Source organism: Emys orbicularis, chromosome 1 (assembly GCF_028017835.1).
Source record: "Emys orbicularis isolate rEmyOrb1 chromosome 1, rEmyOrb1.hap1, whole genome shotgun sequence".
Lineage (NCBI taxonomy): Eukaryota > Metazoa > Chordata > Testudines > Emydidae > Emys > Emys orbicularis.
This window is the reverse complement of record NC_088683.1, coordinates 120,379,217-120,392,535: the sequence shown is the minus strand read 5'-3', so window position 1 is coordinate 120,392,535 and position 13,319 is coordinate 120,379,217. Positions and strand designations below refer to the sequence as shown.

The window sequence follows — 13,319 nt, the reverse complement described above, 5'->3', positions numbered from 1 at the left end:
CATTTGTATGTCACTAAGTCCAAACAGAGATCTAAGTACAACTGGATGATTTAATATAATGGTCCAAAAGATATGGGTTGCGATTTTTAAAGCTGAGTAGGGGACTCAGTCACACAACTCCCAGTGAAATTAATTAGTTGTGTGGCTAAATCCCTGAGCTGGTTTTGCAAATCTCAGCCCAAGTGCCAAATTAATTCCTGGTGTAACTTCCTTGCCTTCAGTGGAGTTACACTGGGGATGACAGATGCTCATGTTTCTTTTCCAAGAATAACTTGGCAGGAGACTTGAAAGTGAGTGAATGACAGTGATGGGACAGATTCTATCCTCACTTAAACCCTGCACAACACAAATGACTTCAAATCAGTAGAATGCGGTGACACTGATTCCTTTTGTGGGTGTTGTGTCTATGAAAGGAAAACCAAATTCTAATCTGTCTGGCTTTTCCTTCCTGACAAGTCTGAAAGATGAAATACTTCACAGGCAGTAAAATGTTTTGAGGAGGCGGGCCGAATGTTCTTTGTGGCAGACCCCAATCTGTGGAACTCACTGCTATTAGAGATCAGGCTGAGCCCGAGTCCTACAACCAGAGGCAGATGAGGGGTTTGTGGGGCCGTCGGCCATAGAAAGTGGGGGCCCTTCCCCACCCTTTCCACCTGTAGTCCCCCCTCCGGCACTCCTGCTGGGTGGCAGGGTTGGGGCACAGGGGCTTGCCCCACTCTCCGGCAGGAGTGCCGGGCGGGCTCGGAGGGGAGCGTGGCAAGCCCCCACACCCTAATCCCCGTCAGGAGTTCTGAGCGGGATGCAGAGATGCCCATTTTTCAAGGCCCCCTCCCCCCATTGGCCAGGGCCCCTGGGCCCGGCCCCATTGCCCCAGTGGCTAATAACCACTGCCTGCAACCTTCAAGAGGCATTACAAGGAGCATCTCTTTCTGCAGGCCTTTGGAACTGACCCCATAACATTATTGCTGGAAGTAATCACCTAGATTTAGTTTCTCATACGTGGCTTCAATCTGAAGAGAAGGGGAGCAGATGTTGGTCCCTTTTTTAGAAGGAACTGATGTTCTTCTAAATATATACAATGGGGCCCGGTTAGATCCTACAGTGATAGATGCCTTAGCAATGCTGGCACCAGTAAAATGTATCTGAAAATATTTTTTCAATTGCAATTGCATTCAGATCCTGTGGTTGGATTTTTCACAAAGGGCTGGATTATTTGATGGTTGGCTATCATACCCAAACAAACCTCATGGTTCAGGGTGACTCCTATCTCTTTTATTATCACCATCCATGGATAAGTGGTGTCAAGTATCAGGGGGTAGCCGTGTTAGTCTGTATCTACAAAAACAACAAGGAGTCTGGTGGCACCTTAAAGACTAACAGATTTATTTGGGCATAAGCTTTCGTGCGTAAAAACCTCACTTCTTCAGATGCACTTTCACTCTATTTGGAGACAAATAAAAGACAACTTACCCCACTTTCTGTCTCATCCCCAGAATGCACACGGATCTTTTATTCGTTAGCTCCCTTGTGCTCACCAAAACCTGTCTCTTTTCTTTCTCTGCAGCTAATGTTGCCGTCTCCTCTCACTCTCTAGGTTTAAGGCCATAGTGGTGGCATTCAATTCTTCTCTCATTTTCTTGCGACTTTTGGCCCCTTTGCCTGCACACCTTGGTTATCTTTGAAGTCCACTCCAGACCAGGGGCGGCTCCAGGCACCAGCGCAGCAAGCGCGTGCCTGGGGCGGCAAGCCGCGGGGGGTGGCAAGCCACGGGGGGCAGCCTCCCGGTCACTGTGAGGGTGGCAGTCAGGCTGCCTTCGGCGGCATGCCTGCGGGAGGTCCGCCGGTCCCGCGGTTTCGGCAGCAATTCGGCGGCGGTCCGCCAAAGGCACAGGACCAGCGGACCTCCCACAGGCATGCCGCCGAATCCGCGTTACCAGTGGACCTCCCACAGGCGCGCCACCAAAAGCCACCTGACTGCCGTGCTTGGGGCGGCAAAATACATAGAGCCGCCCCTGCTCCAGACAGCTGCTCTCTATCTTTTCCTTCAGAGTGGCTATTTCCCACCTCTCTTTCCCAGCCCCCACCCCATCGCTCACCCCCAAGCCTCCTCTTCTCAGACTCTGATGTTTGACTGACTGACTGACTTCCTTCCTGTCACCTTAGTTTCCCATGCCCTCATCTTAAGATACTTGTTTACACGGTAAGTGTAAAAATGAAATTTGTTTAAATGGGAAAACAAGTGAATAGATTCCCTAGACCCTCATCCTTCCTCTTTGTGAGCAAGCCCAACTCAAGACACGGGCTCTCTCGCAAGTTTTGACAACATGGCAGCACATCACCGCCTTGGCTGTGATAGCGGATCCACTTCAGTGCAGAGATTTTGTAACAGTGAGCCAGGTATTAAACTCTAAACATTCTTTTTAGTGTAGGATTGCAAAAGTCAGACAGGTAAGAAAAGTTACCACCTCAGCATAAATCACACATGGGACTTTCAACTCTTCTCGAAGGTTTAATGTACAGCAATAATTATAGGTGACCTCAGCAAGAACTCCTATCCTCAGCTGAATAAACAGAAGGGGCAGCAGTGCTTAATGTTGTTACCCTGCGCTTCTCTCATTGCACAGTATTACACAGATCATGTCTTTGTGCCTCTTCTGAGGTTATACAAATAAGTGATGAAATGCTGCTGCTAGCCATCTATGGACCACTCGCCCAGCATGTGTGCTAGTGCCCTCATAATTAAGGTTGAATCTAGATTTTCCCTTTGACAGAATAGGTGTATAGTCTATTTAAAAAAAAGGAGTAACTATTGAGAAGGTCTTTCATAGAGCTGTTTGGAATATTACTTGTGAAATTAAGAGAGGTACTGAAATTTGCCCCCTTTAAGGTTCACTGAGTTACAGTAAAATTATTTGGCCTGTTGCATGAAATTTTCTATATTAGCAAAACTTTAATTGGCATATGGAATATATACCAATTTCTGAATAGATGTGGAATCTTCATGGCAACTTTTCACATTGTATTTGGAATTTCAGGCTGGATTGGTTGTGATGGATCACATACTATTAGTTCTGGATTCATGACTGAGTGAGAGTCTACTCTCCTAGAAGGCTACAGGGTTAACAGAAATCATTTGAAAGCTTTTCTCTGAAGGAGAGATTGTAGTTAGGATGTTTTCTGGATGCTTGTCAGGAAAACCCTGTCCATGTATTATTTCCCCAGTCCAATATACACTTTCTATTAAAAAAACCAAACAATTCAAAGTCAAGGCTAAGGTCTTGCCTACAATTAAGAGTTTTGCCTCTTTAACTATGCCATAGTTAAGTGGCCAAAACCCCATAGTGCAGCTGCAGTTATACTGGTACAAAAGTGCTTATAATATGAGTATAGTTTATTCTAGTTCAGCAAAGTGAAATAAGTGATACCATTATAAAACACCTTATACTGATGTAACTGCATCTGCATTAGGGCTTTTATTGGCATAATTATGCAAGTAAAAAAAAAATCACACCTTTACTGATATAGTTATACCAGTAAAACTTGTTAAGTTTAGACCAGGCCTAAGAAATGAAGCAGTCAAATGTCAGGTATTTTGAGAAGTTAAGATTGAGCCTTAAACCTTAACTTCAGCCCTTGTGCCCACATTTTAAAATATTGTCTTTCTAGAGTTAAATTTGCAACTTGCTTCCATCATAAAACCCTATTTAACTCTGAAAACTTTTGGCCTGGAAAATTAGTTTGGCCTGAAAATTGCCATATCCACTCTAATCAACTTTGTCTTTAATTTTCTTTATACTTCTCAGAAATATTCTAACAGCTGCTTTTAAAAAAACCCAACAGATTATCCAAAAATTACCCCAATTTGAAACTGACTTTTGTCCAATGTTGTCATCTCCCTGAGGAATGTCTTATTAATATTACCTCTCCAAACTTTTATGTTTAGTTAAGTGTTCTTGAAAACTCATGGTCTGGCATATTTGAAGAAAATAGGTTGTAATTAAGCAAAGTTATTAACTATATTTTTTCGATCAAGATCTTTTTGAGTAGGAACAGAAATTGTGTATGTGTTGCCCTATATTGCTTGGTTGCAGCTTAGAAAGAGCATAAAAATTATCACTTTGGCTAGCAGCCAGCAGAGCTTTTCCTCTAGTTCAAATGGAAGAGGCCTGTGTTTTTCAGAGCTAAAGCAACAGGGTTTCTGTCCCAGCTCTGGAAATGTGTATTTCATTATGGAGAAAGGATTTTAATTGTCTGTTGTTGGTGAATGGCCTAGAATTGTCACTTCTAGAACTGTGGATTCAAACCATTCTTTTGTTTCGAGTTAGATTGCTTGAATTTCATCTATACTAGACTCAAACCATCTTAGATTTTTTAAAAAAGAAATAGACAAAATCAGGCATGATCATATAGTATATAAGCATTAAGATTTTGCTCCTAAAATTGAAACTTACTGTGACTCATCTGATGCTCTAATGTATTTATTGCAGGATGCATGTATAGAACTACAATTTCATTAATTGAATTTGTTAAACAAGTAGATGGGAAGTGCTATAGCTGGATACACAAGATGGCAAGTAGACAAGACAAGGAGGATAAATTGTTTCAGGAGAATGGTGGTGAGAGATGCTCACACCCCAAGAGAAAAACCAAACTATTTATCAGATTTATAGATTTGCTTTATGATATTTAAAAGACCTAAACCAAGATTTCAAAAGGGACTGGTTACTTTGAGTGCCTCAGGTTTTTCTGGATGCTCAACTTGAAATGCCTTAAAGGGGCCTGATTTTCAGAAGGTAGGTGTTTGGAACACTCTAAGGCATTTCAAGTTGGGAACCCAAAACAGCTAATCCCTTTTAAAAATCTTGGGTCCCCTGGTCACTACACTGCCAATATTGAGCAGCCAGGCCCTTCATTGGTGTGTGTTTCTGAGAATTTGTAAGATAAATTTAAATGGGGGGGTGCCATCTCAACCTTATCAATAGCATTTTCACTGCAATATTATATGATGGAGTAAACACAAGCAGTTAAATTCTGTATATTTTATGCATAATTTTGAGGGATAAGTGGGACTTAAGTGGTGCAGAGGCCTGGTGTTTTCCCTATAAACAGAGATTGATTAATTCAACTCATTTCGTGATAAATACAGGCAAGTAGTCTGCATTTAACTGAATATCTGAACCTGCAATGAGACATAACTCAAGAATTGACACAGCGAGATAAATTTACTTGTACAAAGGTAATTACCAAAGACACCCAGGGACATAGCACAGTATTCAAAGTTCATCCGCTTAAGTGAGCATTTTCCCCATCTAAAACATCTGTGCTGCCATGGTAGTAGATAATTAAGAAAACATAATTAAAACTACTCACTGCTAATTCACCACTCTGAAGGAAAATATCTACAGAGGTGCAGGTGAAGCTTTGTTCATAGTCACGCCACATCCATCCAAACTCAGAAGATAGTACATCAGCTGCTGGACTTTAGAATTCAATCCTATGTACAGTGGATGAAATTCATCCTTGTGCCGATGGCCAGGACACAGCGTATGTACCACTTAAAGCCAAGAGAGGGATTTGATACTTTTCCTCTGTAGAGGGGTGAATATCACCCAATGCGAGTTTTGCCTGGGTAACTCCTACAGGATGAAGTCCTTTATAAATTGCTCGTGACCTTGCACTTGTGTTTCTTCTAATATAATACAGGTTAGCTAAAATGAATAATTTCCCATTATGAAATGAAAACTAAACATACTTTACTCCCCCAAATATATTCAACTGCATGAATAGGGATGTGGGGGGGAAATAAAGATACCAAAAGTTCCATTGGCTATTACTCAAGAAATAGTTTGAAAACAAAATTCCAGCACATAATTTTTACTGTACTACCGAACAAGGATTGTAACATACTGTAGCTTAAAAATGGAGGAAACGAATGATTAAGGAGATGCAGAGCCTGTTGATCTATTTATGCATACACCGGTTCCAGTATTGACACCCATCACTGCAGTATCCCAGTGCCCCCCAAGAATAAAATGCCAACAAAGTGCCCAGTTTACCATCTTCCTGCATGTGTGCAAAAAGAGTTTTTAATGCTATTGAATCAGAATGGTAGTTCTTTTTACAACTGCTTTTCACTGGCTACATCAGGAGCAGGGCAAAGGAGGATCAGGCCCAATATCTTTCTCTTTTCCTTCTTTGCTGGGAAGAGCCAGGCTTATGTTTAAAGCCAGGATTGGGATTGAAAGTTACCATCTGATGGTTCTTCAGTAGCTTATGTGTAGTTGTTTATGAATTTCAGTCCTGTTGTCAATTGGTACTTTTGTTGGCAATCTCAGCAAAAAAGCTGGGCACTAAAATAAGCTCTTGCTCTTATGGCCAGTCCCAGAAGGATTGAGCCCATAGGCATGCAGGGAGCTTGCTTTGCCACTGCCTTTCCTTTAGATATTCTGTAAATAAACCAAGAAATTCAGTTTCCAGGGCTGTCAATCAGGCATCTTTCAAAATTGGTAAATTCCTCTTTAAAACAACCCCAAAAGAGTATGTACTATTGACACTAAAATTTATGGTGTTGCTTACCTAAACTGCCATAGAGCTGGGCTCAAGACAACATTCAAATCAGGATCTGGATTTTGAACAAAGACATTTGGGGAAAAGTCAAATTCAAGATTCAGACTTGTCCTATTATAAAGAGAGAGGTGCTGTTTGTACAATTCCGATCCAGATCTGCATTTGGATTTAAGCCTTCCATTGCCAAAGCTTGCAGGTGTTTGGATTGTATCTGTGGGTTCAAGTCTATTCTACAAAACCTCTGCACTGTCTCCCCAGGGCTCAGCATTTCTATATAAGCCTACAGTCAAAAGACCCTCCCCTGTGAAGTGAATGAGTCAGGGGTTTTAAAATTTCATGTGAGATATTTTTGTCCCCCCAGCTCTCATCGTGCGCTTCCTGACCAAACGGTTCATCTGGGAGTATGACCCCACTCTAGGTAGGTGACATTTTAATTTTAAATACTTACGGAATGCTGCAGGTGTTGGCTTTGTAGAAGCAATGGAAAGGCATGGTGTAAAGATTCCCAAACCTCATTCATCCTTTAAATATGATGTTAAAGCTTCTCTGAGGTAAATCCCTAGCTCGAATGAACAGCCAACTGATGTGGCACAATCAACAGGTATAAATACATTCAAACAAAGGCTGTAGGTGGGGTTAAAACCTACCCCTATTGAAGTTAACCGGAGTTTTCCCATTGATTTCTGTGGGGCTAGAATTTGACCCACGTAAATAAAGATGTTAGTTTTCTGCTTCGGAGTAACTGCCCACTGTTTGTGGAAGGTAGAAGGGCTAGGGAAGAGTGCTCAAAGGGGCAAGGGAGGAATAATCCTGTGGACAGTCATTTCCTGTGTAAACTGTGCAAATCACTTGGGACCATTGCAATGCACAGAACCCCTGCTGAAATGCGGGAGGTACCTAAACTCACTCAATGCCTACGTTTTTGCAGTAAGTCTATGTTTCTGCCTCTGAGTGCGCACACTGCTGCCTCCCTCCCACCATCTCCCACCTAAGCCCCTCAGCGATTTACACACCAGGGGAAGATAGATGTTCAGCTTGAAGGGCTCTATCCGGTAGGTGTGATCAGAGGCTGCCCACTGGATCAGGCCCTCATAGGCAATCTTACACAAAACAGTTGGGGGCAGGGGAGGGAGAGGATGACCTCCCTCATCACTTCTTGCCCAGTGGTGAGTGTACTCACCTGGGAAGTGTGAGACCCCCAGTTCAAGTCCCCCCGCCTAAAAGGGAGAAGAGATTTGAACAGGGATCTGCCACTTCTCAAGTGCCCTAACCCTTATAGCATATAGGCATCTCTTTAGATACTACATAGCTGGGTTTACTATGGCTTTTTACGGAGAGAGGTTTGTTTGGTTTGGTTTTGTTCTGTTCTTCTGAAGAATCATATCAATCTGTTTCTCTGTTTAAAGCAACATAAACTGTGTCAGTGTGACATATTTACCCTACATTGAGGATAAGCATGTTTGTCAAGTGCCTTTTCAAATGTAGAACTAAAACAGATGCATACCACACGGCTACTAAGCAACAAGAGATTTTGCCAGAAACACTGAGGCTGCAAGCAACAACAACAAAAGGAAGGGGAAAAAAAAGTCATGTTTACAGCTGATTTTCTATATCAGATCCAATGGGATCCATTAACTCTCCCATGCTAGAAGTTGGTTTTCCCTTGGCAATTCCCATTTCTACCAGGACTTATATCAAAACTTCCAAGGCACAGGAAATTCACTCTATTTAGAGTGAATAAAACATCATAAAATTCCTTGTCCTCCTGTAATTCCTGAAAGGGATCATACATTTTAGATTAAAAGGAATTTATGGGATTCAGTACCACTTTAAGCTTCAAGATAAAAACTAGAGACTCCATGTTACCTCTGTGTGCAGTGTATTATTACATCTCCAGGACCTAAGTTATAATGTTCAGCTGCCACACACATGAAGAGGGAGCATGAATGGGTAGCATGGCTTTGCTAAGGACCCTTGGTGCATGGAACTTCCATTTAAAGTGAGGGTCTTGCAGCACTAGGGTTGCTACACAGGATATTATTTAGATACATGTGCCCTGTGTGACAGCTTGGGCAATTTCCTGGACAAACCATATTGAATTAAGCTAAACCTTATTGAATTAAGTTTATGCATCATTGTGGGCCAGGGATTGTGTGTAATTTCATAAGGGAGGGGGACCACAACCCACTAAGAACAGTTGGGAGTGGTTTGGCAAATTTACTCAGGTTGTAACACCTCCAGAGAGCTGCTACCACCACCTGGAGAGAGGCTCCCATATACTGGTTCATACTGGAGTTTACAGGCACAAACAAAGAAAGGAATTTTAATTAAATAACCTGAGTTAAAATTAACACGTGACCTTTTTTCTGAACCAACAAATGGACAAGACATTCTGTACCAGGGGATGGGGGGGGTGTAATCTTTCCTGGGAAGGGTTGGATGGATTTGGCTCAGTCTGTGTTATTGTTCTGAGAAAAGGAGTTATGAACTCGTAATCATGGGATAACCCCTTGGTGGGATTTGAAGGATGGTCACCAGCCAGAGTGAACCCTTAGAGTGAGGGGTTGATCTCTGGTAAGCTTATTAGTAGGTTCTTTTATTGTTTTTAATATATTTTCTCTTTAAGGCTTTTACCTTAAGAATAAATGTGCTTGCTTAGAAAGAGCTGTGTGGTAACAGCTTTTGCAATTACACTGTAGACTGTCTCTGAGGAGAAAAGTAATGCAGGCCTGCTTAGGAAACCAGACTTCACCAAGGAATTCTTATTGTAGTCAAGGAGCTGTCAGCCTTGAAATATCCCAGTCAAGAGGGAGAGAGACATGTGTCTCCATCCAAGAGTGGAGGCAGCTGGGATCCAGAAGCCTAGGGGGTGCCCTTGCTGGACCATAGAGGGGGAATAGAGGTGTAGCTGCCCTGAACTATGACCCTGCACAACTGTATCACGCTTAATATTTTAATTTTCCATTCTCAGCTTACTAGGAATGACAATATCAGCAGAGCTCATTACCCAGAGAGTATTAACTATCAGCCAACTCTTGGCTGCCCTACATCTTGATCATTATTGCTTAGTTAAGCACATTCCTCTATCATTTTCTCGGTAGGTGTTTGCTACCTTTTTTTTTTTTTTTTTTTTAAGGTACCAAGCCATTGAGGCTAATTGCTAATTGCTCAAACATGGTCTGCGGATATCTGTGGATATCGGCACATTTGCAGGGCTCTACTAATTCCTTACCTGCCTGGGTATATGAGGCATATCAATCTCTGCTTATAACAAATCAAAACATTGTGCTCTATATGCACCCCGAGGATACAGAAGGTGCATAGAAAAAAGAGAGATAGACCAAAGTTGCAAACTTCAAGAGCTAGATCCAGATCTACTGTTGCTCCAAAGTTTGGGGTGTCTGAATTGGGTGTTTCAACTAGATTTTCTCTAGTTAGGATACAAGTTGGTGGGAAGGGGAGGTTTGAGCACCAGGAGGCTTTTACCATACATCTGTTTCTATAACAAGCTCACAATTTCCACTAAACAAAGAAATGTGTTATGGTTTTAAAAAGTCTAAAGACACTTGGCACATCTAGGATACATTTTAACCAGCAGTCTAAAAGTGCTTCACAAACATTAATTATCAACAACACCCCTCTGTGGAACTGGAAATATTTGCTCTCCATTTTATTTTTGCTCTATTTACAGATTAAAAAATATCCATCAAACCACACATAACAGGGTGAAATTCACCTCTGTGGAGACGACCAGCCCAAGTCCTAAGTACCACTAAATCTGATGCTTTCTGGTTGCTAGGCAATGGTAGCATGAGCATTTGTTTGCCACCTCGCTGGCCTAGCATAGGTACAGCACTGTGGCTTACAACAGCCGGGCAGAAGTGTTCGCAAGGACACAGCTGCAGGATGACCCTTTGGGGCAGCACTGCCACTGCCTGTTGCCATGACAGCAGAAGGACAAGCACATCATGCCTGCCAGACAATATCTTCTCAGGAGCAGAATTACTCACACGTATGCAGAAGCCCCGTGTCCCACGCAAGCCCTGCAGGTGTGCACAGGCCTTGTGTTGGCCCTCTGTCATAGGGAACCATTTCACCCCAAAGGCCATATTATGACGTCTCAGTGATATTGGTGAGTAGTTATTTACATGAGTAGCCTCACTGAGTGAAACTCCATTTGAAGTCAATTTGAGTTTTGCCAGGATTTCGCCCATTGGCTTTACAAGGATTATTTGTGTGAGTTTCTGTTCACCAGTGTTGATAAGTAGGGATCACAGTCTGAAATCTATGACTCTTCCTCAGAGTATGCTGTGACATGACAGGCTGTGATAAAGGCCTAAATTGATGGGAGCTGCAAATATTAGTAATGAAAGAAAAACAACAAACAAGGAGATTAGGAGTATGAGAAAATAAAATGAGATTCACCCCCAGGGAAAGTGCATCCCAGGTGACGGAGGGGAATCCAAAACAAAAAGGGAGGGCATAGGGTTGCCAATTTTGGTTGGACGGATTCCTGGAGGTTTCATCAGATGGCATAATATTTAATTAAAGGTTAATCTTTAATTCCTGGAGACTCCAGGACAATCCTGGAGGGTTGGCAACCCGAGGAGGGAGAAATTAGGGATATTGCAGTGTCAAGCAAGACCTGCTGTGATAGTGGCAACAAATGAGTTTGCAATGTGACAGAATAACAAAGGCCAATGCAATTTTGGGCTGCATATTTACAGGATATATTTTGGCCCAGAACACCTATATGTGAAAAATCCATGCCTGGGGGAGACAAAGATTACCGACCTAACCCCCAGTTTAGATAGTGTAATTCTTCCATTGACCTAGCTACCATCTCTGGGGGCGGTGGATTACCTATGCCGATAGGAGAACCTCTCCCGTCAGCATAGGTAGTGTGTACACTGAAGCACTACAGTCTAAGTATAGACATACACTAAGATTTTTAAAGTAATCTATATATTATATTTAAACTGATATCAGAGAGCTAATAATCTCAAACAATACTATCACTAATTCTAGTAGTCTGTTGTATCAAGAAAACTTAAATGGCAACATAATTAAAATGTAAGACTCAACATTCTTTACCAGCGTCCCCTGTCCTTCACATCCTCCATGAACATCTTTTTTTTTTCTTATCACAGTCAAATAATACAGTGAAGTTAGAGAAATGCTACAGACAATGGAGTTTGTATTATTTACAAGCAAAATATCACTCCATGGTTTTTTAATATTACACTGGTAGATTCTTGCCCAAAATACAGCCTTTGGATAAACACTTTACATTTCTACGCACTTTTCAAACATGGAACATAAACAACTTTACAAACATTAATTCATTAAAACTTGACCACACTTCTTTGAGGTGGAGGATTTTACTGTGGGGGGAGGGACAGCTGCTGCACAGGGAATTTAGGGGAGTGGGGAGCTGATAGGGGAGCTGATAGGGGGACTGCTGGTCCACCCTGGTTCCAAGCCCCCACCAGCTAGCTGCAACGGGCTGCTCTTCCTGCAAGCACCAGACAAAACAGGCGGCTGCCAAATGACGTTCGAAGGGAGCATTTCACAACTTTAAACAAGCATGTTCCCTAATTGATCAGCAACTTAACATCGAAACAACGTTAGCCAGGATGACTTTAAGTGAGGAGTTCCTGTAGCTATATTAAAACACATATTGTTTGCTTGCACCCAGCTTATCAAGCTCTCCAGATCACTCTGAATCAGTGACTTGTCCTCTTCATTATTTACCGCTCCCCCAATTAGGGTGTCATCTGCAAACTTTATCAACGATGATTTTATGTTTTCTTCTGGGCCAATGATACAAATGTTAAATAGCCAAAAAACAACCCCTGTGGACCCCATTAGAAACACATCCACTCGATGATGATTCCCCATTTACATTACATTTTTAGACCTGTTAGCCAGCTTTTAACCCATTTAATCTGTGCCATGTATATTTTATATGTCTAGCTTTTTAAATCAAAGTTCCATGCACTACCAAGTCAAATGCCTTAGAGAAGTCTAAATATATTACATCAACACTGTTACCTTTATCGACCAAACATGCAATCTTATCAAAAAAAGATATCAAGTTAGTTTGGCAAGATCTATTTTCCATAAACCCATATTGATTGGCATTATTTATATTACTCTCCTTTAATTCTTTATGGAGCAAGTCCTGTATCAGCTGCTCCATTATCTTTCCTGGGATCAAAATCAGACTGACAGGCATATAATTAACTGGGTCATCCCGTTTACCATTTTTAAATATTGGCACAACATTAGCTTTCTTCCAGTCCCCTGGAACTTCCCCAATATTCCAAAACTTACGTAAAATCAACATTAATGGTCTAAGTGAGTGCCTCAACCAGCTCTTTTAAAACTCTTAGATGCAAGTTATCCAGAATTGCTGATTTAAAAGTGTCTAACTTTAGTAGCTACTGGATGAGGAAGTGCCCCACATCAGCTGGGTGTTCTGACTGATTTAGTGCAGTGCATTCCAGTTTGGAAACTGTGAAAACCTTTAGAGAGAACAGCATTTGCTTCCCAATAGACCAATACCCTCTCCTTACCCCAATGCCAATTTGGGAGGAATCTAGCAGTGACTTTAGACTTTCCTAGTCCTTGCACTCAGGAATTATAAGCAATAGGATTCTGGTTGGCTCCTAAGCAAGGATTTAAGGGGAACAATCTTCTCCACTTTGGCTTGTGCTTAATGCTGTGCTGGAATGGGGCCTTATACTGGT

General features: G+C 41.9%; 1 protein-coding gene across 2 annotated transcripts in view; it reads left to right on the top strand.

Moving 5' to 3' along the window:
- RERG (RAS like estrogen regulated growth inhibitor) overlaps positions 1 to 13,319 on the top strand; it is a 114,837-nt gene that overhangs the window by 90,762 nt on the left and 10,756 nt on the right. Inside the window, exon 2 of one of the 2 annotated variants that reach the window (XM_065423679.1) lies at positions 6,929 to 6,985. The exons of the other annotated variant lie outside the window; for it this stretch is intronic. Coding sequence (XP_065279751.1) covers positions 6,929 to 6,985 — 57 coding nt within the window. The remainder of the gene's footprint in view (positions 1 to 6,928; positions 6,986 to 13,319) is intronic. 2 annotated transcript variants of the gene reach the window in all.